The 27,594-nt window shown below is 53.5% G+C and overlaps 1 protein-coding gene across 3 annotated transcripts; it reads right to left on the bottom strand.

The window, feature by feature from the left end:
- Nucleotides 1-655: 655 nt before the first annotated feature.
- PLEKHF1 (pleckstrin homology and FYVE domain containing 1) lies at nt 656-22,947 on the bottom strand. Of its 3 annotated transcripts, none has more exons than XM_029924998.1 (3): nt 22,891-22,947; nt 21,755-21,970; nt 656-1,420 (listed from the first exon to the last, which is right to left on the bottom strand). In XM_029924998.1, exons 1-3 carry the CDS (start codon nt 22,935-22,937, stop codon nt 871-873), a joined length of 813 nt encoding a protein of 270 aa, XP_029780858.1. In that variant the 5' UTR covers nt 22,938-22,947; the 3' UTR covers nt 656-870. The 3 variants fall into 3 exon arrangements, with proteins under 3 accessions (XP_029780858.1, XP_029780856.1, XP_029780857.1); XM_029924996.1 differs by lacking the exons at nt 656-1,420; nt 22,891-22,947 and adding exons at nt 12,459-14,079; nt 22,532-22,791 and having other exon boundaries at nt 21,755-22,135; XM_029924997.1 differs by lacking the exons at nt 656-1,420; nt 21,755-21,970; nt 22,891-22,947 and adding exons at nt 12,459-14,079; nt 22,532-22,791.
- Between the last annotated feature and the right edge of the window lie 4,647 nt (nt 22,948-27,594).

Below are 27,594 nucleotides of genomic sequence, written 5' to 3'. Positions count from 1 at the left end.
CCCTGTGTGTGGGCCTCTTGTGCCTGGGGGCTGCTGGTGTCATGGAGTGTACGTGCTCTCCCTGTCCCTGAACCACACCAGGACCAGCCCGGTCCCCAGTTCCCTGGGGCAGCCTCCCAGGGACTGTCCAACGCCTCCTGTTCTGGACTCGAGGGGCAGCCTTTTCGAGCGTGCTCCGGGGGCCCTACCTCCTTGGAGGCATGACCCCACTGTAACATGAGCTCCTAAAGTCCAACCCCAGGCAGGTGGCACTTGTGCCCACGGACTCTAGCAGGAGGGCCAGCCATGCTAGGAGCCGTTCTGGATGTGAGGTCTTCTCTCTAGTGCCTCCCCAACAGAATCAAAAACAAGCCACAAATGTGAGCCACATGTATCATTTTACATTTTCTAGTAGCCACATATTTAAAAAGCAAGAAGAGGGGCACCTGGGTGGCTCAGTCGGTTAAGCCTCCAGCTTCGGCTCGGGTCAGATCTCACGTTCGTGGGTTCGAGCCCCGCGTCAGGCTCTGTGCTGACAGCTAGCTCAGAGCCTGGAGCCTGCTTCCGGTTCTGTGTCTCCTTCTCTCTCTCTGCCCCTCCCCCTCTCATGCTCTGTCTCTGTCTGTATCAAAAATAAATAAAACATTAAAAAAAAAGTTTTAAAAAGCAAGAAGAAACAGATGAAATTCATTTAATAATGTAACTTAACCAAATATACCAAATCTTATCATTTCAACATGTAATTGATATAAACAATTATCGAGATATTTTCCTTCTTTTAAAAGATTAAGTCTTTGAAACCTGGTGTACAGTTTTTAGACTTACAGCTTATCTCCTTTCGGACTGGCCACATGTCAAGCCACATGTGGCCAGTGGTTACCGTATCAGGCATCACAACTCTCTAAAATACACAACAGAAAATATAAAGATGAAAGATTTTTCTTTTCCACTTGGGTTGCCAGTGATATGGACTTTTTCCTGTAAAGGGCTGGGAACCTCTTTCTGTCCCTTCTCTGGCCTGCAGCTCAGGATCTGGGCTTGTTTGAGGTCCTTGTTAGAGGTCAAGAGCAGGCTGGATGGTGTTGTGGACTGAGTCGTGTGCTCCCCAAGTTCATATGCTGGAGCCGTAACCCCCGGCGTGATGGTACTTAGAGGCGGGGCCTTTGGGAGGTACTTAGGGTTAGAGGAGGGCATGGCTGGGACACCCATGGTGGGATTAGTGCCTTCACGAGACGAGACATCAGAGACCTCACTCACTAGCTCTCTGTGCAGACAGCTGTCTGCAAGCCAAGGGTTCTCACCAGAATGCAACCACGCTGGCACTTCCATCTTGGGCTTCCAGCTTCCAGTGAGCAGTAAGTGTCCATGGTTTTCGTGATGTACAAGTCCCTGGTTGATGAGTGCCCAGTCTTTGGTGCTCTGTGGTGGCCGCCCACGCCCGCTGAGACAAATGAGCACGGGGAAGTTGAGGACTCATGGTGACTCCCACTCACCCTCCCTAATCAGATTTAGGGGCACAGGCATTTTCTCCTTGTGCTGGGGTAACAAACTGGCCTGGTGCGTGGCTAACAGCCTCCTCCCTGACCATCCTCAGCCAGAGGGCTGTTTGCTGCAGCCACTAACCACCAGCCTTGTTCGGGGGCGCCTGGCTGGCTCGGGCACTTTAGCGTGCAATTCTCTGTTGGCTCAGGCCATGATCTCATGGGTGTGGGATCGAGCCCCACGTCAGGCTCTGCACTGCTTCAGATTCTCTCTCTCGCCTTCTGCCATCCCCGGCTCACTCTCTCTCAAGTAAACTTAAAAAAAAAAAAAGAACCAGCACCTTGTCCTTCTGCCCTGGCACAGGCAGCCCTCAGAGGCCTTGGATCCCTCCGCTCTCCCCACACACCCCAACCCCTGCCCCGCACCTGCCTAAGGAACAACTAACCACACAGACTGGTCTCACTCTTGGCTCATCGTCGCCGAGCTCAGAGGGGAGGGCAGTGCTGTGGCAAGAGTCCTGTATTTTCCCAGCCCACTTCCGCTCCTGCTAACCTCTTCTCCCAGCTCCCACCCCTCCTCCTCTGCCTTCTCTCTAGTGCAGATGTGGTGCCTGTTGTTCGGGAGAGAAAGTTCACTGCCGAAACATCTCCTCCGGTTACTGCAACCTGACCTTGCCCTTGACTTATGCCAGCCCCTCCTCTGGGCACCCCTCCCCCTCGGGAGGCTGCTGCTCCAGTCTTTCTCCTCCTTCCCCTTCATCACCATTTCCTACTCTGTGCAGAGTTTGGCCCATAAACAGGCACACATGCATTATTTCTTCTATATTAAAAGACAACAAAAATTCCAACAAGGGCACTAGGACAATTCCATGGGGAAGAATTGTCTTTTTGGCAGATGTTTCTGGAACAACTGTATGAAAAGTGGAGCTAGGCATCCCCTATCTCATACCATATAAAAAATTAGCTCAAAATAGACCATTTCTCAGATAAAAACATGGGAATAACTCTTTATGACCTTGTATGAACCAATGGTTTCTTATGACACAAAAACAAATGACAAAAAGAAATTGACAAATGGGACTTCATCACTTTTGTTTCAAAGGACACCATCGAGAAAGTGAAAAAACAGGATGGAAGAAAATAATTACAAATCATGTATCTGATAAGGGACTAGTTAGTATCTAGAATATAGAAAGAGCTCTTGGAACTCAAAAACAAAGAGACAGCCCAATTTAAAAAATGGGCAATGGATTTGAATAGACATTTGTCCAAAAAAGATATCCTGTTGGCCAATAAGCACACAGAAGGTGTCAGCATCATTAGTCATCAAAACCACAATGAGATGCTGCTTCTCCCTTACTCTGATGGCTAAAATAAAAAAGGCAATAGGAGTATTAATGAGGTCAGGAAGAAATTGGAATATTTATACATTGCTGGTGGGAACATAAAATGGTGCAGCCACTTTGAACATTTTGGCAGTTCCTAAAAATAATAAACACACAGTTCCATATGACCCAGCAATTGCACTTCTAAGTATATACCCCAGAGAACTGAAAACATGTCCACACAAAACTTGTATGTAAATGTCTATTAGCATCATTTTCATAAGAATCAAAAAGTGTTAACAACCTAGATGGCTGTCAACTGATGAACAGATGCACAAAATGTGGTATATCTGTTGTCTATAACACGCAATGGGATACTCTTCTGCAATAAAAAGGAATTATATAGTGATACGTGATACCACAGGGATGATCCTGGGAAGATGCTAAGTGGGAGAAGCCAGGCACAGAAGACCACATACCGGACGATTCTACTTGTGTGAACTGTCCAGAATAGCCAAGTCCATGGAGACTGAAGGCAAATGGGTGGTTGTCAGGGGCCGGGGGAGGGGAGAATGGTCAGCGAGTGCTCATGGGTGTGGGGTTCCACTCTGGGGCAGTGAAAATCTCCTGGAATTAGACAGTGGGAACAATGCACAATCTTGGGGATATATTAGCAATCACTGAATGGCAAACTTGAAAGAACGTGTAGATTTTATGGGATGTGAATTATATCCCAATAAAGCACTTCTTGGGGCATCTGGGTGGTTCAGTCGGCTTGGCGCCTGACTCCAGCTCAGGTCATGATCACATAGTCCGAGAGTTCGAGCCCCACATCAGGCTCTGTGCTGACAGCTCGGAGCCTGGAGCCTGCTTCAGATTCTGTGTCTCCCTCTCTCTGCTCCTCCTCTGCTTGTGCTCTATCTCTCAAAAATGAATATATATATATATATATATATATATAAAGCACCTCTTCCATCTCTAGCCACTGCTGTATTTCTCTCTTCCCCTCTGTAATGGAATTCCTCAGATGACCTCACCAGTTTGGCTCCCTCTGGGTCTTTTCCAGCATTGCTCTGCTCCTACAACCCCACTAAACGGTCTCCTGTCACGGCAGCCACATTGTAGGCAACCACTTCACATGATGTCCACATTATGGACACAGGATGGTTCTTGGTCTTCATGCCACCCGATGACCCTGTGGGCAGTGTCTGGCGTGGCTGGTCCCCCCTGCCGGCCACTGACGCGCTCTCCAGGCTCTCCTCCAGCCTGGCCAGTTGCTCGCCCGTCTTCACCTCCACTGGCCTCTGGTCCCTCCCATGGAGCTCTCCACGTGTGCTGGGCGTTTGTCAGCTGAGACTCTCCCCTGCGCTCAGTCCTTCCCACGCAACTTCGCACTCAGTCTCCAACTTCACGTTGCCAAAGCTGAGCTCCTGATACCCACACTCCCCACTCAAACCCACAGCAGACAGCCACCACGGGTTGCTGGCTGGCCCCAGCCTTCTCTGTCTCAGAAACCAGGAGCTACATGCTTGCAGCTGCACTGACATCTTTTTCTCACACCCTGTATGCAATCCACCGGCAGATTCTTCAACCTGCAAATATATCGGTATTTAATCTCTTAGCACCACTGTGTGGAGCCTGGTGCAAGCCATCGTCATCTCCCACTTCCTCAGCAGCTCCCAGGTTGCCCTTCCCTGCCCTGTCTGGTTCATGGCAGCCAGTGGTCCTGCTAAAAGGTGAGTCAGGCATGCCATTTCTCTGCCAAAACACCTCCCATGACTCCTGTTATCTCGCTCTGCAGAAAGCCAAAGTCCTTTGGATGCCTCCAGGGACCTGCTCCATCTTCCCACCCTGGGACATCTCTAGCAGCTCCCCTCTTCCTTCCCTCTGTCAGCAGACTGGCCTCCTCCGTGCTCCTCCACCAGCCTGGGGACATCCCCACCCCAGGGCATTTGCACTTGCTGCTTCCTTTGCCCAGGATGTTCTCCCAAATATCTGCCTCACTTCCTTCAGGCTTTGACTCAAATTCACCTTTTCAATGACACCTCGCCTGGCCACTGGATCTGAAATCGTAGCCACTCCACCCTCCCCCTCCCCCTCCCTGTGTTATCTGCACACTCAGTCCTTCTCATGTACTCCACTATTACAGGATCTACATCAAGGAGAATGTGTTGAGATCAATTCTTTAGAAACCAAATGAAAAAAGGCTCGTCAACAGAGCTGAACTAACAAGGGGCAGGCACGAGTGTCTCCATTGTGCGCCCCTCTTGGTTGGGAATTTCCTAGTGCTGGGAAAGACCCCATAGGTATGAAAGGGTATAATATACCCTCCAGTTGTGCTTGCGATCTCTCTTTATGAGTGTGAGCGCCACAAGGGGAGGGATTCTTGTGTGTCTGCTCCACAGCTCCCCCCTCCACCCCAGTCTATAGGTACTCAGTAAGCACTTGCTGCATGAATGAACTGGTGGGTACTCAGTAAGCACTTGCTGCATGAATGAATAAAAGTAACACTGGTGGGCAGCTCCCCTGGGGTTTCCTTTTCCATCTCATGAGCAGGCCCAACCCTGCACGCCCTCAGCCTCCCACACGGGCTTCTCCCAAGCGCAAGGAAAGGCTGCCTCCCGCAGGCTGAGGTGAGCTCCGGGGTCAGGCTGGGGTCTGAGATCTGTGTGCCAGGTGACCCGCCAGAGTCACTGCAGTAAGAACCCTGCAGTGCCAGGGAGGCAGGTGAGGAGTGGAGATCTGCAGCCCGCATCTGCTGGGGGTGCACACCGGCTCAACCACCGCAGGGGACCGCCAGGCAGCGCGGGCTAAAGCCACACGTACAAATGCCCCGAGGCCCGGGAGTGCCACCCCGATCGCGTTCCCGCAGAAACCTGTGCTTCGTCCACCAAAGATGGCTACGGAACGGTCACGGCCGCTTAATTCGTGACGACTCCAAACTGGAAACGACCCAAGTGCGCATCCACAGCAGAGAGGACACACCATGGTGGAGGGCCCACTAGATAGAATATTCTACCACAGTGCAAAACATCAAGTACAGATGCTTACAACAACATGGGGAGTGCTACCGACGGAATTTGAGCAAAGACGTCTGAACAACAACTTAGAATATGATTCTATTTATATGAGGTTTAAAAAGAACAGGGGAAAACTTAGGTGAACACCAGTCACCCTTGGAGGCAGGGACCCTTGGGAAGGGCCTGAGGGAGGTTCTGTGTGCTGGAGATGCTTGGTGCTTGACCTGAGTGCTGCTTGTGTGGGCACCTGTGTGTGTGTGTGTGTGTGTGTGTGTGTGTGTGTAGTCTCACTGAGCTGAACACTTAAGATCTATGTGCTTTACTGGATGTAGGTTAGACTGCAATAAAAAAAAAAAAACCCAAAGGTCCCGGGGAGTGCCCCAGATGGCCGACTGACCCCACTTCTGAGCTGCGTGTCCTGCCCACACTAATTTCCTCCTTGTGCTGCTCTGAAGACATATTGATTTTCCTAACTGCTTACTCCTTGACCTTTGGAAAGGAGATCGATGTGCAAAGTACCCTAAACTGAACAGAGGAGGACAGAGGTACTGTCAGAAAGTACACCCTTGCAGGGATCAATCAGTGTCTCTGCATCATTGTTGTCCTAACTGGACGGGGACTGGACAGGCTTTGTTTCCCCAAATCAGGTTTGCATCTGAATCATGTTTGTTCCTCAGAGTTTTGACTCATGTGATAATCAGCCTGTGAGACAGTGAGGCAGCCTGAGTGAGATGTCGCATTGTTTGTAACTTGAATAAAGGAAACAATCACTGTGTCCATTGTGCTTTTGAATGCTCTGTTTTCATATCTTGGAGCTGTTCATCGCTGGGTGGGTTTCTCCCTAATTGAATTGAAATCCGCAGAGTCTTTGCCCCAGCCTCATTGTGGGATGAATACGGGCCCCTGTTCCCTTTCCCTGGGTCCTCCTGAGAGCCGGGCTGCGACCCCCTGCTGTGATGCGGGACCACTCCTCTCTGTGCAGGGGAGAAGTGGACACGCACCCTCACAGCCCTCAGAGGTTCCCTTAGGCCTCCGGATTGTGCTGATTACCCAGACCCAGGTCCTGTGCCCACTTCTAGAGCCGGGGTACGGATGGCTCAGCTGTACCAAACCCTGTGGCCAAAAGCAAGGAAGAGGGCTTCTCCGGAGGTGTGTGAGAAATGCCTGTGACCGCCTTTCTTCTCGGGGCACTACCACACTCACAGCGCTCTGACGGCACACGGGGGATTCTCCGCCACACCAGCTGGGTGTCCCGCAACTCAATTCAGTTCTGACATTGTCTCCCACAGACAAGACTGCCCCCACTTTGAATGCCGATCACAAGTCTCAGGGTGTCGTTTGCATTAGGGTTCCCATGATCCCCTCCTTGGGGGCTTGATAATTTGCCAAAACACCTCACAGGACTCAGTGAAATACATTTACTGGTTTATTATAAAGGATATGATAAAGGATACAGATGACCAGCCAGGTGAAGAGATGTAGGTATATGGGCACCCAGCGCACCACCCTTCCAGCACCTCTGCGTGCTCACCTGTCCAGAATCTCTCTGAGCTCGTACTTCTGGGGATTTTATGGAGCCTTCTTCGTGATAGATCATTAACTCAGTTTCTGGGACTTCTCCCCTTCCTGGAGAATGAGGGGTGGGACTGAAAGTTCCAAGCTTCTAAGCATGGCTTGGTCTTGTCCACCGAGTACTGCATTAGGACAGTAATACCCGGGAAATTCCAAGGTATTCAGGAGCTCTGTGCCAGGAATTGGGAGTAGAGATCAACATATATAACCACCACCCTGTGAACCCACTGCAGCAGCAGGGGCCAAGGAGGTGTGAACAGGCTGGTGTTTCACAGTGAGGACATGAGTGCAGAACAGAAGGCATGGGGAGCCTGGGCCCGTCCTGGGGGTGATGACTGCAGCCCAGCCCTCCCTCCCCCCAGACTCTCTTTCACTGAGCACTGGGCCTTGATTCCATTCTTTTAGACCAGCTCCAGCCCAGGCCTGGGGAAAGAGATTAGCAAGTGGCTGGCTTGGCCCAAGGCTGAGAGGGTTCATCTACTTCCGGGTGGGGGTGGGGACCCCAGGAAGCTTGGCTGGGATACAAAGGAAGGCTTTTTGGCATTTTAAGAATGTTGGCAATTTGCAAACCACATAAAGTTTCCTTTTGTACACACAAAGGGAAATTTGTGGGATGTGTGTGTGTGGTACCAGAATCCTGAAACCCTGGCTTCCCACAGCCTTGGATGTTGCCGTGGGCAGCCGGGGGTCCTGTTTAGCCCAGCTGTGCAGAGAAAGAATGGGCAGCACCAGCCCTGGCTGCGGGCACCCTCTCCCCTCCCTCCCGTGGGCAGAACCCGTTCTCTGGAATGTCTGTTCTTTGGGGTCAGAACTTCTGGCCGGACCCCCTGAAGTGACACTCTTAGGGATTGAAATTTCCCCTTGTTTTTGCCCAGAAATGTCTGGCTTCGTCTTCCCCTACTTCCCCTCTTTTCTCCTTCCCTGCCTGCCCACCTGCCTTTCTGTTTTCTGCATTGGAACATTCCAGTCAGAGCTGGGCTCTGTGGTGGTGAGGGGAGCTGGCAGGAGATAGGACTCTTGGAAGGACCTGAGACAATGCTCTGGCCACAGCCTCTCATCTGGCACTCACCCTGACTCTTGAGGGTCAGGGGGGCATCGCCCCTGGTACACAAACAGTGAAGGAAACGTGGGGAGCTCCGGAGACCCTCCGTGGGTTTTCACTCTCCTTGTGTGACACCCCCCCGCCACCGCCCTCACTCCCTTCCTCCCTTGCACACTGCTCTGAAAGCTAGTCTGAGGCGTTGACATGGGGAGTCTGGGAAAGGAGGAGGCAGGCTGAGAGGGGCGGAAGGGCTGTGTGTGTGCACGTGTGTGCATCGGGCTCCCTCTCTGCTGGGATAAAGACTACCCTGTGGGGTCTGGCCCATGCCTACCTCTGTGGTGTTGCCTGAACTACTCCCCCGCCAGGGCCCTAAGGAGGCTCCTCTGGTGCCCCCGTGCACCACAGGCTCCCTTGGTTTGGGCCTGGCTTGCCTGGAAAGGCACAAGAGGTGGGGGGAGGGAGCGGGAGAGATAGAAAAGGGAAGGGCCAGGAGACCCTCCGTGTCCAGCTCAAAGGCCCGGGTGCAGGCACCAGTGGAGACACGATCAGCTGGTTAGGGAAAGCTGGTGGAGTCAGTGTCAGACACAGGGCTTTGAGACACCAGTGACCCCAGCACCTTGCCATCATCCCCCAGGAGCTAGGGGAAGTCACAAGGCCACCTTCAAAGAAAGGCATCTGCAGAACTCTGCTGAGGACGTGAGGGCTGTAGGCAACTGATGAATGAGTGGCCCTCCTGCCCTCAAGCAGTCCTGACTCCAAGGCCGCTTTGCTGGGCACAGGCCTACTGAGGCACCTCGTGACCGATGGAGGGTGGGAGCCACAGCAGGGGCTGTAGGTTGCCCTGGGACAACCAGAAAGGCTGCAGAGCAGAGGTGGCAACAGCACTGGAGTCCATAGGGAGACCCAAGTTCATGGACAAAGGCAGATGCTGGGGTCAGAGTCCGCGAAGTCAGAGAAGAGAAGCCTGGCGTCTGGCTCTGTTGGGTTTAGTGACGCAGAATCCCTCCTCCGCTCGTGGACCCAGCCCCAAGATCTGAAATCCGGGCACAGGTCTCCGAGTCTGCTCAGGGCTAAGGCAGAGCATATGCATCGAGGGGCTGGGCCCCCTCCCCTCAGACATGGGAGCTGGGTGCAGAGACAGGCAGGAAGACAGGCGGAGCCTGCTGGAGCCAGGTGTGAAAAGCCCCACTCAGATGTGACCTCTCCCCTGCCCACAACCTTTGGGAGGGTTACTTCCTGCAGGGCCAGGTCAGAGATAGGCCAGCGGAAGTGGCTGCCTCGGTTTGCAAGAATGGCCTAAGAGCTCCAGGATCCTGGCTGAGAACTGGGTCAGCCTTGCAGTCACTCCTAGTCCGCCCGGTAGCTGAGCGCAGCAGTGGTCCTGAGGTCCCCTGCATCCTCTTTCTGGCTGAGTCCTCAAGAACAGGGGAGAGGCCCGGCCAGCTAAAATCCTGATGCCAACCTGAGTGACATCCCCCTGCAAACTGGTCTGACATCACGTCTCCAGAAATCTCTGCCTGGGAGGGGTGGAAAGGATCTTCCTGTCCCTGCTGACAGGGCAGAGGTCAGTGTTTGTGGGGAGGGGCTGGTCCCCAACCCTCCAGAAAGAGGTCAGGGCCAACAATTCTCATCCAGCCCTTTGACTGGAGGCTCCAGAGGTAAGGCTCAGTGGCCAATTCATGATCATCCCTTCTGTCCCAAAGCCCTCAACCCCATTTCATACTTGATTCATTTATTCAGGCAACAAATGTTCAGTGCCAGGGACAGGAGGGGCAATTAATAAAATGACCTAGAGTCCCAGTCCTAATGGAGATTACCATTCTCTCTGATAAAGTCATGACTTCCTTGAGGCGCAAGCAAACACCACCTTCTCCAGGAAGACCTCCCTGGTCACACAGCTGTTCTGGGAGCTCTGGCCACTGGCTTTGTCCATCCCTCTCTTAGAACTCAGGCCACACCCCCTTCTGACTCAGGATGGCCTTAGGTAACCCGGGTCTGCCTTTCTGACACTGGTGCACAGATGGGTCTCAGTTAGTGGCAGCTTCTGTCCCCATTAGTACCAGTGCCACCACTCCCACCATCATCAAGGAGGGATATGATTCCTCCAATCCTGTCAATCCCTTGCCTGGCTCCCTGCCTCTGGCAGTTGTGACCAGCACCCACGGAGCCGGGCCCTATTTAAGAAAACTCAGCATCTAAAATCCCAATAGTCAAAACTTCCAGGTAGGGGGTCACTGGCTTCCTGCCTGCAGAGGCCTCCCTCCGCATCCTCAGAGTCCTCCAAGAGCACCGCATCCCTGCCCAGGGGCAGGTCAGACTCTAAGAGGGCCTGCCTGTCAGTCAGTCCCCAAATGCCCTGAGGTCACTGCTGAGACTTCACTTTCCACCTGGAGCTACTTCTGTCAGGGCTGAAGCCACAAGGGCCCTTCAGGCAATGGGGGGCTCCATAGCCATGGGCCTGGTCCTCAGAACCTCTCCTCGCCCACCTCCATCTCCCCAGAGGAGGGGGAAGGGAGGCCCCTCCCAGGGCTGAAGGATCAGCTCTGGCAGGCACTTGGGGTCCTTGTGCAGCTGGGAGGAAGGATCCCCAGGCGGTGGACGGAAGCACTTGGCTGGCAGGACAGCCGGTTCCCGTGTCCTTGCCAGGCCTTGTAAGCCAAGCCCTAGGAGAGAGAGACAGCTGGGACAGAGGCCCAGCAGACCCAGTCCTGCAGCCAGAACATAAGCTTCACTCTGGGGAAAGGGAACATTGTGAAGAGCAGAGGCATCGATTCAGCCTGACCTTTTGCATGTGTGGGGGTGGGGTGGTGGCCAAGGGCAAGGGTCAGCTGTGTGGCCTTCACTAGGGGCCACTCCAGAGCCTTGCAAGACCACACCTGCTGGGGAGATAGGGGAGAAAACGGAGAACCCGGCAGCCTGGTGGACAGCACACCCCTTTTCAGAAAAGCCTGGGGGGTGGCTGGAGGCAGGGCACTCCCTGCCCCAGCACTGGCCCTGCGGTGAGGGGACGGGGCTGCCTGGCCTGGTTGTGAGAGGGTATCTGATCTGTCTTCAGGAAGTTGTCCCTCATCATGTGATGTGTCCTGCCCTGAGCCCTCTGCCCAGGCAGAACTTACCTGGACCAGTTTGTATGGCTCAGGGAGATCAAGGGATTGAAAACCAACAAGTTCTTAGAGCACCTCTGACCTCTGACCCTCTCATACCTGCTCCCTCTGCCTGCACAGAAAGGCCTCAGACAGGCCCCGCTGCTCACACTTTACCCTTTCTCCCCTCGCTGCCCCTGGGATCCAGCGACCTGCCAAACCAGAGGTGGCATTCTAATCAGACCCTCAGGATTCTATCTGCACAGAAGGATTCGAGAGCTGGCCAGAGGGCAATTCTTCACCCAGGGCCTGGGGCTCCGAAAATGGGGTTGGAGATCTCTGACCCTGGCCAGAGCCCACTGTGCCATGTGGGCTAGGGGATGCTTTCCTGGCCTCAGAGTTACTACTTCCGGCTGACAGTGACCTTCCCCATGCAGAAGCAGATGCAGGAGACCATTGAAGGACCCATGACCCTGTGGCCAGCTGCAGGCCAGGCATCAGGAGGCTGGCCTTCAAGCTCCAGCCCCAACACACGGACTCTGAGCGAGGCCAATCACTGTGCTGGGGGCTCCGTCACTCAATGACACCACCCTCAGGAGCAGGCCAGGCAGGAGGCTACACGGGAGAGATTTGAACCTGGAAGGCCCAGGCAGAGCTGGACAAGTGGCTCTGTGTTTACTTGCTGTCCATCCACTTAGATGACTCACACCAAGGGAACAGGGCTATGGTCAGAGTGCTGGGCCATGGTCAGAGTACCCAGATGGATGGGGACATTTCCTTGGGAACTGGCCAAGAGCACATCCACGTAGTGTGAATGTCTGACCCCACTATGCTGCCAGGGCTCCCAGGAACACCCAGTGTGGTGTACGGTTGTTGACATTTGCTACCTAGCATGGTTTCAGCCCCTCATGAGCCTTCTCTGAAGCAAAATCCTCCTGAACTTTTTGACCACACAAGTCCATAAATGTTCTTTTTATTGTAAAATCAGTCTCGGTGGGGTTTCTGTCACTTGCAGTGAAGAGTCCTAAGAGAAAACGCAGCCTTCCCCAGCCACAGTAAGACAGGAGGACTGGACTGAGAGGCATCAGACACTTGGACGCCTGGACAGAGGTGAGAGGGGGCCAGAGGCCTGGGCAGGCTGCCCTGGATCCCCAGGAGTCAGGCTGCACCAAGCCTGGTGGGTACTCAGAGCATGGCTCTCTTGCCTGGCTCAGGGTGAGCGCACGTGCCCGGCCTGGCAAGGCCCAGCCACCAAGGGTGTCAGCAAGGTACATAGGCAGACTGTGGTTTCTAGGACTCCCAGTCTTCCCTGGGGGTGTCCTTGTCCCAGGGGCAGGTGCTGTGGTGCAAGTCCTCAGAGAACAGGGGACCTCCCTCCAGTCCTACCTTCCCTCTGGTCCTGACAGGTACCCGGGGTTGTCTAATTCAAGGGGTCATCTGGGGCTACAGCTCATAGGGCTGAGAAATAAACTTGTTTCCAGAGGGATTTGCTAACTGGAAAGAGAATTGCCTGAAGTGGAACAGAAGGATGCCAATGTCTAGCACAAAGGCCCTGGGGGCCCAGAGAGAAAGAGCCATTCCCACTGCTCCTGCTGCCCATGGGGCAGGGTCCCAGGGGCTGCAGGGCAGCCCGGACACTCTGTTCTCGCAGGGGACAGGCAATGGGGTCTGATTCGATGCAGAAGGGACCCAGGAGGCCCTCCCACACAGCTGCAGATCCGGGTCAGCTGTGGAATGACGACCAGGAGACGCCGGAGGCGTAGAACTCCACACGGCTGGGCCAGTCGCCGTCCCCACTGCCTTCCTTGTCCTCATCAGAGTCATCATCGTCCCCGCTGGATGCTCCGCAGACGGCCCCGGCCAGGTAGGCCGGCTGCCGGGGCGACCCCACGCTCTGCTCCTCCTCCTCCTCCCTCTTCTGAGTGGCCAGCTCGCGGTAGCAGAGGCTGCAGACTCGCAGGGGCTTGGGCGACAGGCGCGGGAGGAGGAAGCGCTCTCGGGAGCACTCGGCACAGACCACGAAGCCGCACTTGCGGCAGTGGTGGCGCCGCGTGAGGGCCGAGAAGCGCGTCTGCGTGCAGCGCATGCAGATGTCCGTGGCCTTGTCGGGGATCCAGGGCGCCGCGTGCTCCGTGCTGGGCTGGCGGCCCGTGGCCAGCAGCTGCCGCCGCACGCACTCCTCGATGTGGCTGATCCACTCCTGGCGCTCCGTGGTGGAGGCGGCCGACACCACGAAGGACTTCTTGGCCGTCTTGATCAGCCAGCGGTTCTTGGCCTGCAGGGTCTCAGGCAGCGGCTCCAGCGTCACCTCCTCCAGCGGAATGATGTGCTGGCTGCGGTACTTGCGCTTGTTGAGCACGATGCTGCCGTACACCAGGATGTCGTTGAAGAGGAAGAAGATGCGGGGTTTGGCCTTCTTGCGGCACTCCTTGGTCAGCACACCCTCACCCAGCAGCACCCGGCCTGGCAGGGCCAGGGGCTGCCCGGATGCCCCGAAGCAGCTCTCGACCGCCGCGATGCGCTGGCTATTGATCTCCGTGTTGGCCAGGTAATCCACCATCTTCTCTGGCAGCCTGGCTGTGGGAGGAGCAGCAAGTGAGGGAGGCATCAGCCTGCTGGGCACAGCAGGGGCTGGGGGGAAGGGGCGCCGGAGTGGGAGGTGGAGGGTAGCGGTGGTGGGACCACACTGCCCATCCCCCCCCAAATCATTGAACCCACCTAGCCAGACAAGTCACTCATTACCTTACGGTAACACAGAGGCCCTAGACAGCCACCCAACCAAACACACTCGGTGTCCCAGAAGCCAACTCTTAGACAAGAAGCTAAGGAGAGATGAAGAGGGATTCATGGCCCAATAAGGGCCATGAGGAAGGCAGCCGGGGATGGGATGTGTGGCTGAGCCAGGCTACCACTGTGGGTAGTAGGGGCTCAACTCTCTGGGGAGCCTGGTTTACAGGGTAGAACATGTCCTAATGTGCTGTCCATGTAAGCTGAGCCCCAACTCCCATCAGTGGCTTCCAGGGGCACCAAGGACCTGACACTTTGGGCCTGCCGCAGGTGGAAGGGTGCAGGTGCATGTACCAGGACACTGAGGGCCAGGCAACAGGTGTTTGCATACCTAACCCATCACTGTCTCCCCCATCCATCAAGCCATCACAGACCTGCAACCCCCTCACTCAGCCTGTGAGCTCACTGTCACCGCTGCCATCAACACAGCTACCATATGCTGAGTGCCAAACATGACTATCTTATTTAGTCCTCACACCAATCCTAGGAGGTAGAATCCCCCATTGACAGGAGGGAAACTGAGGCTCTGTGAGTAAGTAGGGCACCCTGAGCTTGTATCCTGGGAGACGGTACCTTCCTCCACGGAGTGTGAGCCCCACCCTGTCCTCCTCTGCCAAGCACAAAATGTCTGTGGCCCAGACCTCATGCAGGCCCCACACACATCCCCCTGACCCTCCAGACTCATTGCTTTGAAGACCACCCAAAGACTCCTGGCTCCCCAGGCCAAGCCTCCAGTCCTGGCTTCTCTCTGGGCTACGGGCATGGATGTCCACTGCCCACATGATTTCTCACCCACTCATCTAAGACAGTCCTCAAATTCAACATGCCCAGCACAAACCCAGCTTTTCCCTCCAGCTCTTCTTTTCCATAAACAGAACCATTCACCCAAATCCAGGACTCATCCTTGAATTTCCCCTTTTCTGCACCTCTAACATTCAACCCATAAGCAAGTCTCACCATTTTTGTCTCTCACACTGAGCCAGAGGCTCACCACACAGCCACACCTTTGAACCTGCAGCAGGGCACCGTCATGCCTGCCTGAAGTAGGCTGTCCCATGCTGTCTCCCTCCTGTGGCTCAGCTCTCTCTCATCTCCCTTCAGAAAGGGTCTCTGACAACGCCAGCTCAGGTAACTTCTCCCCAAACCCAGGACAAGGTTGGCAAACTATGGCCTCAGGGCCAAATCTGGCTCATGGCCTGTTTTTGTCCATAAAGTTTTATTGGAACACAGTCACTCTCTTTCATTTACAATTGTCATTGGCTGCTTTCATGTTGCAATGGCAGGGATGATTAGTGGTGACAGAGACCATTGGTGTAAAGCCTAAAATATTTACTCTGTGGCCCTTCACAGAAAAAAATTGGCGACCCTTTTTCTAAGATGTTACCCTATTTTGTTTGTTCTTTACAGGACTTATCAGGACTTAATATTTTCTTGTCTATCTATCATTTGCTTATGTGTGTTCTATTTCCCTCACTCAGTTGTAAGCTGCATGAGAGTAGGAGCCTTTTCTTGTTCGCTATAGTATCCCCAGTGCTTGGAACAGTGCTGAGTAGGTGTTCTGTAAGTTGCTAGTGAGTGAGGGAGCCTTTCCAAAGCTCCTAGAGGGCCCACCATGCATGAGTCAGCTGTTACTTCTTCTTTTTTTTTTTTTACATTTATTTATTATTGACAGATAGAGAAAGACAGAGCACGAACGGGGTAGGGGTAGAGAGAAGGAGACACAGAATCCAAAGCAAGCTCCAGGCTCTGAGCAAGCTGTCAGCACAGAGCCCGACACGGGGCCTGAACCCGAGAACCGTGAGATCATGACCTGAGCCAAAGTCGGTCACTCAACAAACTGAGCCACCCAGGCGCCCCGTCAGCTGTTACTTCTGAAGAGGAAGCAGGTAGGAGCTGATCTCACTGCCAACACTATGCACACACAGCATGACCCTGGCCAAGCTGATCACACATGTGGTATTTCTGGGTCACCGCACTGCAGTTCTGTAAGTCAGACCGCCTATGAGAAGCCAGAACAGGGCCCCGTGTGGGAGCTAAACACGTTGCACAAGAGGGGTGCTCGGCCCCCTGAGTCACATACCACCTGCCCCCTTCAGACCACAAGGCATCCTGAGAAGTGCTGCCCACACCACCTTATGAAAGAACAACTATTTTTAGGTTGCTAATCTTGGCTATGTGTTGCAAATCTAACTGATTATTGGTGACAGCCTGGGGCTGTCCTGCCAGAACTGGCTACTGGGTCTCTGCTGTAGACAACCTGGCAAAATTCCAGAGGCCACCCTCCGGCCCCTGGGAGGGGCTGGATGAGGGCCGCACTGGAAGAGCTCAGAGCTCAGGAGAGGGACCACCAAGAGCAGGGACCATCGTACCTGCCGTGAAGACAACAGAGACGCCTAGAAGCAGGGGCACGGATCAAATCGCCAGGTCCACACGTACAAGGGAAGGCTGTCAGCAGTTACTATGACCTCCCCAGTCTACGTGGGTCAACATGGAGTGAAAACAGACACCCAGTGCTGAGCGGAAAAAGCAACCTGCCAAGTGGAGTGTGACACTTATATGCAGACATACAGCATTTCAAAAGTGTTCAAGGACTGGATTTCTGAATAAAGATGGGCAGGATGGAACTTCACACTCATGAGGGCAGCGTCTATTTAAAAAAAAAGCCCCCAAACCCCAGGCAATGACAAGTGTTGGCAAGGATGTGGGGAAGCTGAAATCCTGGCACAGTGTTGCTGGACATGTAAGTTGGTGTAGCACTAAAGAAAAGAGGGCGGAGGTTCTTTGAGAAATTAAAATTAGAAATGACCCAGGAATCCCATTCCTGGGGGTACCCCAGAACAAACGAAAGCAGGGTCTCTAAGTGGTATTCACAATACTCAAGTGGTGGAAGAACCCAAGGTCCATCGATGGACAAATGGCTGAACAGAATGTGCAACAGAAGACTGTTCTGCCATAGAAAGGAAGGAAATCCTGCTGCAATGTGGATGAAACTTGCAGACATTTGTGCTCAGGGAAACAAGCCAGTCACAAAAAGGCAAACACAGTATGGTTCCACTTCCATGAGGCATTGCCAGGTAGTAAAATTTATAGAGACAGAAAGTAGAAAGTGGCTGCCCAGGCTGGGGGGAGGGGGAGGAAGAACGGTTGTTATTTAATGGGTATAAAGTTTGTTTTGCAAGACGAAAAGAATTCGGGAGATGTTTCACAACAATGGAGATATACTTAATTCCACTGAACTGTATTGTTCCGTTGAACTTTAACTGTATGTTAAAGGTTAAAAAAAAATGATGGACCCAAACCAAAGTCAGGAGAAAGTGGCCTGGGGAAGGGTGACCTGAATGTGACCAGGAATGGTGGTGGGGTGGGGTGGGGGGAATGATCAAGTCAGACTTCACCTTTATCTTTGATATTTTCTTTCTTTAAAAAAAATGTTTTTAATGTTTATTTAGTTTTGAGAGACAGAGCGTAAGCAGGGGAGGGCAGAAAGGGAGACACAGAATCGGAAGCAGGCTCCAGGCTCCGAGCTGTTAGTCCAGAGCCTGACATGAGGCTCAAACTCACAGATCTTGAGCTCTTGACCTGAGCTGAAGTCGGACGTTTAACCAACTGAGCCACCCAGGTGCCTCATTCTTTCTTTTATTTAAAAAAAAAAAAAAGCAGCAGCAAAGTGATAAAATCACAAAACCAGCCAATTCTGGGAAGTGGGAAGTTAGGCTTCTTTTTCCTTCTCTAAATTTAAGGTCCTCAAAAACAAAAGAGGGACGGGACAGTGTCTGCCTCAGGAGCTCTGAGCTTACTGGCTGCGAGCTGTGCCCTGCAGCACCTGCAGTGGGTCACCTGGCGGGGCCTCCCCTGACCACACAGTGTCAGGGTCCAGGGACACGGGAGATGCCAGGAGCCCTGAGCAAAGGGTGCTACCTGTTCCCGCCAAGCACACCTGTATGTCAGGCTGCCCGGCAGGACTGGATGAAAACCCAATCTTACCGCTACAGACTGAGGCTTAACACATTTGGCAGCTGAGGCAGACTTTGTACCAGGACAGAAGACAGCAGACGCCCCCCCAGCTGGCCCTGTGGGGTTGGGTGAGCTCTAAGGGGCCAGCCTGCCCAGGTTCCCCCTCTGACCTGATGCTACCCAGGTGGGAGGCGTGGAGGAAGTGAAGGGCAGCGCCCAGGGAGGGGAGAGGTTCAGGCGGGGGAGGGCCTACGACAGTCTCCTTGTCCCTTGTGGGGATACTAGGATGCCCCACGCAAAACCTCCATACTGCTCGTCCCCAGCTGATGATTTACAGACTCTCTCCAGGTCCTCCTGGCCCCTGTCCAGCTGTTGGCAACAAAATGTGGCCCAGGGAGGGTGGGGGTGTTTGTGAAGGGGATCGGTCTGAGCTGATCCCACGTGCTGACTGGGGTATCCAGAAAGCTCGCGTGCCCTTCTCCTCCATGAGCCTACAGCGGGTCCCACGCTGGGTGAGGGGCTGGGCAGACTGTTGTCTCCTGGGGTTCCCTCCATATCTGCCCACCCTTCCCACAACCATAACGTCACACCCTGGTTTGACAAGGCTTGGACTTCTTTTAGGGTACCGTTTACCCAAGCAGATGGGGAATCCTCCTTTTTACCATTCTCACCAGAGAAGTGAACCTCTCTCCTTTAGGACAGGGCAGGGGAGAGCTGACTCAGTTCTCCTGAGACCGGCCTGCCTCCAGCCTCTGGCCCTGGGACAGTGCCTGTGCTGCCTCCGAACGCAGGTTGCTGCCAGAGCATGGACACTCCTAAAGGGTCAGTGTCTGACAGCAGGGAGATGAATAGAGCTACCCTTTCCTTTCCCTTTCCCTTTTCTTTCCTTCCTTCCTTCTTTCTTTCCGGTACCAGGCTCCTGAGCTGGCCCTCTTGAACACAAGTGATCCCACCACCTGAGCTGGGCTGAGGGTGCTCAGTGAGCCCTGGGGTCTAGGGCACCATGCTCCAAGTGTTGCTGGACGGCCAGGGATCTGTGCATGACAAGCGAGGTGTCTGTCAAACCTACCTCACATCTGATCCATTGTTGGCTTTCCTAAATACAGTTCATTGGAACATGGCAACAGAGTCTGGTTGCAAAGCCTAAAATATTTACATTTGGCCCCATATAGAAAAAAGTTTGCAGAACCCTGATCTGTACCACCCCGTGCTGTCAAATGCATAATGCACCTACTCCAGGGACTCCCCTGACACAGGGCTCTGTCCTTAGGGAACTTGTTCTCTCCTCTACTCAGAAACAGCCTTTGTGATTTGAGAGAGATGTCTGAGGCCCCACCCTGGGAGCCCTGGAAAGTAGGATGTAGGAGGGATACCAGCTCCACCCTTCTGTTAGAGTTACAGCTGGGGACACTGATTATAAGAGAGGGAGGTACCTGGCCAGGATCACAGTGACGGAGGTCAAGATACTGCCCCTTGGACTATCCTTTGGCTTCTCACTGGGGCCGGGCTGATTCATCACCAGCCCCTCCTTCCCTCCAGCCCCAACCAGGCCCACTGTGCTTCCACACCTGCTTGATTTCACCTTCCAAATAGTTACTGTAAATCCTATCATGTGCCAGACACAGTCCTACTGTGCTTTGCACTAGGTTACACCAAGGAACTACAGACAGGTCCTTCAGTAATAGACTTCATGGTGGGGCAGCCAGACTAGTAAGTAAATCCACAGGTAATTTCTGACTGTGAGTGCTAAGTGCCACCAAGCAAAAGGCAGAGGATCTGCCTGGCACAGCAAGGGTGGGGGTGGGGGTGAGGCAAGGCCTGGTGAGGAAGTAACCTGGTGCCAACCTGGATACTGTGAAAGAGTCAGTCATGAGGAAAGAACGTTCTGGGCCTTGGGAACAGCTCTAGAATCTGACCCATGGAGGAAGGAGTGAGGGGTAAGAGATAAGGTCAGAGGGGCCAGCAGAAGCCAGTCCTGAAGGTCCAGAGGCCAAAATGACGGTGTGTTTTTCTCCAAGTACACTGAGGAGAGTGCCATGATCCAAATGTCCTCTCCTACCAGAGGGGGCTGCCCCTCAGCCTTGTCCAGGCCTGTGTTTCCTCAAGTCCCTTCTCCGTGAAAAAAATAGCAATAAGGAAAATAAACCAGAGGTGCCATTAACTTAGAGCTTACAGCTCACCAGGTACAACAGTAAGCACATTATAAGTATTATCTCACTTAATCCTCACAAAAGCCCCAATGGGGAAAGTATCTCCTCCATCAACAAAATTACTACCCAAGGGCCCAGCTCCAAAAATAACCATAGCTGCCAAAGGCTGTTGTTTTTGACCGAAGACAGAATCAGAAATCCTGAAGTCCAGGGGGCAGGGCCCCTCTTCAAATGCCTGACCCCCTGCCCACCCTCCAGCCCAACCCAGGGACCCCTTAGGGTGGCCTAGGCAGGTCCCTCAGCTCAGCTGGGCTGCCTCACCTCCTGTCTTGGGGCTGAAGGGTGCAGAGACACAGGCTCAAGTTAGTCATCTCTTGGCCAGCACAGCCCCCAGCGGAAATTATGTGCCCAGGAAGAACACCCCAGTGCTAAGTGGAAACTGTGTGCCAAGAATGACCCCAGAAAGGATCCTCCCCTCCTTGCCGGCCTTTGACCCTCCGGGGTGAGATAACAGCTTTGTTCAAATTGCAAATAAGTATTTTCCTTGGACTGTGGAGACCAAGTTTCAGAGTGACTCTGAACCTTGCAAACTTTGGAACCTTCCTCTTCCCACCTGCAAATGGGACCACTCTCCTGCTTAACTCTTCCGTGTTCAGGGAGAGAGTAAGGGAAGGAGATTCCAGCTCATTCCAGGTTGGGAAGGAATTGCCATCTCTATGGGACAGCCTCAGTGACTTCCTCTGTGAAATGGGAGACTAAGCCAGCCATTTCCTTTGACAACTCCTGCCGAAAGTCACCAACTCCAAAGTTTCAGGGGCCAGATTGCTCCTCAGTGAGAGAGGCCAGAGAGGACCTAGGCCTGAAAGCACTGCCGCCCTCCCCCACCTCCCCAGTCCACTGGGGCCGTGGTCTCGGTTCACTTGTGCAGACCCCGGAACCCGGGACCAAGGAGTGAGACCACACGACGATGGCGTCAGGCCAGGTCTCTCCGAACCATCACCGGAAAACGGGCCTGCGGAGATCCCTGTCGCCCAAGTCGCAGAACCGCAGGCGCCTCCGGATCCCCTCTGCTCACCCGTCGTGCATTCCCGGGGATCTCGCTTTGACTGCGCAGCTCCCTTACCGGCGCTCACCCCTCTCTCCCTGGAGCCTCTACTCCTCGTCCAGGACCCCCACCCAGCAGTGAGCGCCCTTCTCCGTGCCTCGGCTCGGGAGTCCGAGTCCGAGGCGTCCCTGGCTGCGCTCCCGTCCCTCCCGCCCCGAGTCCCGGAGCCCCTGGACCGGGCGGCCTGGGGAGACTGGAGGCGGCGGGCACGCAGCCTGCCCGCTCCGAGCGCCCCGACTGGGCTGGGGGCCCTTACCTCCTCCGCCGGGTCCCCACGCGCCTGCACCCTGCCCAGCGCCAGTCCGCGAGCCTGCCCTCCGACGCTGCTTTCCGCTCCGGGTCCGGGTTCCGCCGCCCCTCGGCTGCGGGCGCGACCGCAGGCCCACTCTTGCCGGACACGCCCCCGAGGCGGCTCGGCCAATCGAAACCCGGGAGCGCGGGCGGGGGCGGAGCCTGGACGCCCCAGGAGTACCTGCGAAGGGTGCGCGGGCGGGGTGTCCCGAGTTAGCTGCGGCCGGACCTGCTTGAAGTTACTTTCCAGAATCTCCTGGGGCTGGTTTTCCCGTCTGAATTCCCCGGTCCTCTGCCACCAGTTTCCCCTGCCGCACGCCGCACCCTAGCTGTTGACGCGTCCTCGCTGCGGGCACCCGAACAGTGGGGGGGCGGGGGGGAGGGGGAATTATTGTGCTGTGTGCTGCCTCTGGCAGGCCTCCCTGCTGCTAGCTGACACAGTCATCTGCTCTCAGCCACCGAGAAATTAGTAGCCATAATATTAAAAATCAGCATTTAATCTATTTAAAAAAATTTTTTTTACACATGCAAAAGCAAACTCTTTTTATAGTGGAAACTTTCAAATATATAGTGAGTCCAATTTAATGGGATCCATGAACTCACAACCCGCTCCAACGTTACCAGCAGGGACCTCCCCCCCCCCCCCCCCCCCCCCCCCCCCCCCCCCCCCCCCCCCCCCCCCCCCCCCGCCCCAGGCCCTCCCGTGCAGCCTAGGCCACTGGACAGAAATTCCCAGCCTCACCAGTCCAGGAGGTCCGACTCAGCTTCCCTCTGGGCCGCTCCAGCACATCACCTCACACTGGCTCTTTCCTGTTCCTCAAAACCCCAAGATGGTTCCCACCCCAAGGCTGTTAAACCACTTCTGGGCCTTTGCACTTCCCTTGCCTCCAGATTTTCCCATGGCTGCATTTTTGGCATTCAAGTCTCAGCTCAAATTGCCATGTCCTCAGAGACTTCCCTGACCACCCAGAACAGCTTCCTGCCTCCACGCCGTCACCCTCAACTACCTCACCCAGTTTTGTTACTTTGTAAAGTATTTCTCCAACCCGAAGGCATCTTATTAGATCACTTGTTTACGCGTTCATGGCTGGTGTCTCTCACCTAGGCTGTGAGCCCCATGAGCTGGAATATGTACTCATTTTATTCATTCCTTTGTCTCCAGTGCTGAGAACAGAGTTCAGCCCTTAGTAGGAAACACAGTAAATGTCCGTTGCTCAGATGCAGTTTGTCTTGCCAAATAGAGCAGACCTCGGGCACTTTGGAGAGGAGCTGGCTCAGGCCCAGGCAGGATCTGCGGGCCAGGACCAAGGCAAGAGACAGCAGCGGGAGCCAGAGTGGATCTGCCTGGAGGCTGGAGCGAGGAGGCGTGAGCTGATCCGTGATGACCTGGTGACTTGCTCTCCTGGGTGGCGTGGGCAGAGCCTGTGAGGTGAGATGTGTCTCTCTTGCCCAAGAGAAGTGAGGCCAGGACTGGGACTAAGAAGGGAACGGGGTGAGGCAGGGGCAGGAGAAGGGAGGGAGAGGCCTGGTTGAAGCGGAGGTTGGAGGTAGGATGCAAGAGAGCGGGACACCAATTGTGGCCTTGGAGAGCCCCCATCCCCACCTCCACCACCTTCTCTGCTGTTACCTCCTCAGCAAGGACTGTGTTTACTGAGCATCTGACAGAAGGTATGGCCTCATAAACATATTTAAACATTATGAACTGCATTGCCAACATTTCATATTGAGAGATTTCATATAAAAATCAGGATTTACCTTCTAAATCAGAGGATTTGAAAACACTGGTCCCTCATCTCCTTGTGGAACTATTCCCTTCAGGTGGGGCGCAAGACTCCGTTCTCTGCAGTCCCCACTTCTCTCTGTGGCTCCCCTCTTGCCCTACTTTGCCAATTTATGTGCCTCCAGCTGAATAAGCACTTGAATTGATGAGTCCTGGTGGCATAGGCAGGCCTCCATACGGTACAGAGGAGAAGGAGACCAGGGCCACCGATCCCAGAGGCCAACATTACCAGGAAGGTGCATTGGGACATTGAGACACTGGGAAATGCCAGATGCACACACTGCTGGTTGCCAGGGGACAGGGGTGCTGGAGGAGGACTTCGAGGGGAAGCTTCAGGGCCATGTTCCATGGCTGCTTCAGTGCCAGGTCCCCCCCATCCTAGCAAGAGGGGCTTCTTGGGGGAAAATGGTCCGTGCCGGGGGGAAGGGAGCCATGGGAAGGGAGCTGGGAAGCCTTTGAAGGCAGGCTTTCTTGTTTGTGACAGCGCCCTGGCACCCACCACGGCGCCTGGCACAGAGCAGGTGTCCAGGAAGAGAGGCCTTTCCCTGGTTCTGCAAAACCAGAGGGAGGAGGCAGCCCGTTGGTTCTGGAGTTGGGAGACCCCAGCTAGCGTTGTCTCGCCGCTGGTCCAGGGCCCACTGAGGCCTCAGTCTCCCCGTCTGTCTTACCTCCCAGCACTGCCGTGGTGTGGAGCTGGGTGGCGTGCTGGGAAATCCCCTGGAGGTCGCACAGACTCCGATCAGCTAGCCGTCCGCCCCTTCCCAACGGGGACCAGCTGTGGGTGGAGAGGACCTGGGTGGAGGGCCGCGCTCCTCCAAATACGAGGAAAGACTCGTGACTCAGGGAAAGGCAGAAGTTGACTCAGCCAAGCCACAAGCTGTGGAAAAAATGAGGTCTCCCTGAGGCTTTTTTTGCTCCTCGGGTAAGAAGCCCTTTTTGAGGGAAAGCTGGCTTCCAGACTTGAGGAACCAGGCTTTCAGGAAACTGCCAAGGCTTATGATTTTCAAGCTATGAGTTCCGGCAGTCGCTTCAGTGGAAAATGCCAGGAATTTGTCTCGGATCTTTTTCTCAAGTTTTGTCTAAGTGCCAAGCACTGTGTGCTAAATACTTCATACTTCATATTATCTTATCTCTCCTCAGGCTGGACCTGCTATTCCCCACTTTGCCTAAGAAAGTGAGGCAGGCAGGAAGCATTCCGGGCAAAGTATCAAGACCAACATAAATGTTGCAGCAAGAGAGAGGGAAACAAATGGGGCTGAGTATTAACAGGTGGGGACTCTAAGTCAGAGGTCAGCAGACTTCTTCTGTACAGAGTCAGACAGTAAACATCGGAGTCTCTGTGAGCCAGGATCCTGGCAGCCATTGCACGCTGCTGTTGTGCAGAGAGACCAGCCCTGGATGGTGCACAGGCCCATGGGCAGACTTGACCTACAGACCCTAACTTTTTTTTTTAATGTTTTATTTATTTATTTAAAAATTTTTTAAACATTTATTTATTTTTGAGGGACAGAGCGTGAGCAGGGGAAGGGCAGAGAGAGAAAGAGACACAGAATCGAAGCAGGCTCCAGTCTCTGAGCTGCCAGCACAGAGCCTGACGTAGGGCTCGAACTCACAAACTGTGAGATCATGACCTGAGCTGAAGTTAGATGCCTAACCGGCTGAGCCACCCAGGCGTCCCAAGGGACCCTAAAATTTGGCTGTCCTATCAGGTTCCTGTGTTATGAAATATTATTCTCCTTCTTATTTTCTTTAAAATTTTTTTTAATGTTTATTTTTAAGAGAGAGAGAGAGTGTGAGCAAGCACAAGCTGGAGAGGGGCAGAGAGAGGGAGACAGAGGGTCTGAAGTAGGGGCTTTATGCTGAGGGCAGAGAGGCTGATGTGGGGCTCGAACTCATGAACCACCAGATCATGACCTGAGCTGAAGCGGGTGCTCCCCCTACTGAGCCACACAGGCGCCCTTGGCCTTTTGTTTCTTTTTAACTACTTAAAAATATAAAAAAGCTCCTGGGTCATGCAAAAACAGGACACAGACTGGAGTTTGCTGACCTCTGACTTACAGATGTTTGTCATACCTTTCTTACAACTCTTCTGATGGTTTGAAAATATTCAAACCAGTGGGGTGCCTGGACGGCCCAGTTGGTTAAGCTTCCGATTTCAACTTAGGGCATGATCTCACAGTTCGTGGGGTCAGGCTGACAGCTTTGGATTCTGTGTCTCCCTCCTGCTTTCTCTCTCTCTCTCTCTCTCTCTCTCTCTCTCTCTGCCCCTCCCCCACTTGTGCTCTCCCTCTGTCTCAAAAATAAAGAAACATAGAAAAAAGAAAATATCCAAAACAGAAAGTTGAGAAAACAAGTAAAGGAAAAAAAGGGAACAGTGGTTGCGCTACTTATCATGGGCAGGTCATGAACTCGACCTCAAATTGGTTCAATTCCCATGATTCTGCATGCTGCTTTCTTTATCAGTGTCAGGTGTATTATACCTGAGAGTCTCAAAGCCACAGAAATGTGGGACATTTGGGAAAGATTTCTATTTGCATAGTTATGAAGATTGATTTTGAAGGAGGAGACGCTGAGAGGCTTGGACACTGATTTCACAAGAAAATCTCTCCAGATTACTGGATTTGGGATTGTCAAGTATTGGATTTGAAACCACAAAAGAGCATTGGCTTCCCCTCCCTCACATCCCTGCCTCTGCAGCGTCAATATTTATCCCTTTCTGTGTGTGTGTGTTTTCCCAGGCTTGACAAGTTTACATATCCTTGTCATGTCTGTGGGCATTATTGTGCCCGCTTCCCATCATGAGTGTCTCCATTAGACCTTGACCAGGCCAAAGGCAGAAACGAGAAAAATGAGAAGAGAAACACTGTCCTTTGAAAAATGTTTCAGATGGATAAAAATAAATGTTTCATCTAAAGATAATATTCAGAATGATTTAGACACACCTAGTTTCTAGAATAAGGTAAAGCAAGAGGCCTCTGACAGCACTGGCTTGACAAAGTGCCCTCTGGGTCACTCATTCATTGGGCAGTCTTTGGACCCTACGCCACGGCCAAGCAGCAGAGCCAGAGATGAAGGAGGCTCCACCTTTGCCCTTGGGGAGCTCACAGCTGAGCAGGGGGCAGACCTGTGCAAACATCCATCCATGAGGACCGAGAACCACTCACCCAGGGCAGAGGTCAGAGGTCATCTCAGGTGAGAACTATCTTACTTGGATACCACGTCTTGGAGCACAGTTTTGGCACCAAAAAGTCAGCCTTTGGGGCCTGACTGGCAAAGAACTCTTCATCTACTGCATTTAAGGCAAGAACGAGAATTTTAGGGATCAGGAACATGCAAGCTGGAGAAAGAAAAAGGCCCAGCATGTGGTGTGGGAGAGGGCCAGGGGAGGCTTTCTGGCTGAGGAGTGGGCTGGGGGCAGCCAAGAAAGGCCAAAGGATGAGAGTGGCTGATATTCCATTTGAATGACTTGGCTGAGCTGCCTGGGGTGCCCCACATTGCTGGCCACTCCCCTTGAAAGCTTCATGAAATCCATTCCTTTATCATTATATCCAACTTGAGTGGTGGGCAATGTGGCTACATATATCACACAGAGAAAGGTGCAGACAGATCCTCTGTCCAGCTGTCCACTCCTAGAAATTTATTCCTAGACATTATTGTCTTTGTGCAAAAGGATATATGCTCATAGTTATTCATTGCAGCTTTGCTTATGGTAGGGAAATAATGGGACGGCCCAAAGAGCCATCAAGAGGGGGCTAGTTAAATAAATTATGGCACATCCATACAGTGGCCGGGCTTACCACAGGCAAAGGGAAGAAGGCAGGTCTATATGTCCTGATGTGGGAGGATTTCCAAGATCTGTTGAGCAAAAAAAGTAAGGTGCAAAAGTACGTCTGTATGTGTGACGTTCTGCATGTGTGTGAAAACTATTGCTGGCAGAATTCACGAGAAACTGTTCAGAGTGCTTGCCTCTGGAAGGGCAGATGCGTGGCATGGACCCACGGGAGGGGGACTTGCGTTTTATACCC

Source organism: Suricata suricatta, chromosome 16 (assembly GCF_006229205.1).
Source record: "Suricata suricatta isolate VVHF042 chromosome 16, meerkat_22Aug2017_6uvM2_HiC, whole genome shotgun sequence".
NCBI classification, from domain to species: domain Eukaryota; kingdom Metazoa; phylum Chordata; class Mammalia; order Carnivora; family Herpestidae; genus Suricata; species Suricata suricatta.
This window is presented reverse-complemented; position numbering and strand designations above follow the sequence as displayed.

Bases quoted from the DNA above. Each gene is read 5' to 3' on its own strand.
- PLEKHF1 (XM_029924996.1), bottom strand. From the start codon at position 14,062: ATGGTGGATTACCTGGCCAACACGGAGATCAATAGCCAGCGCATCGCG.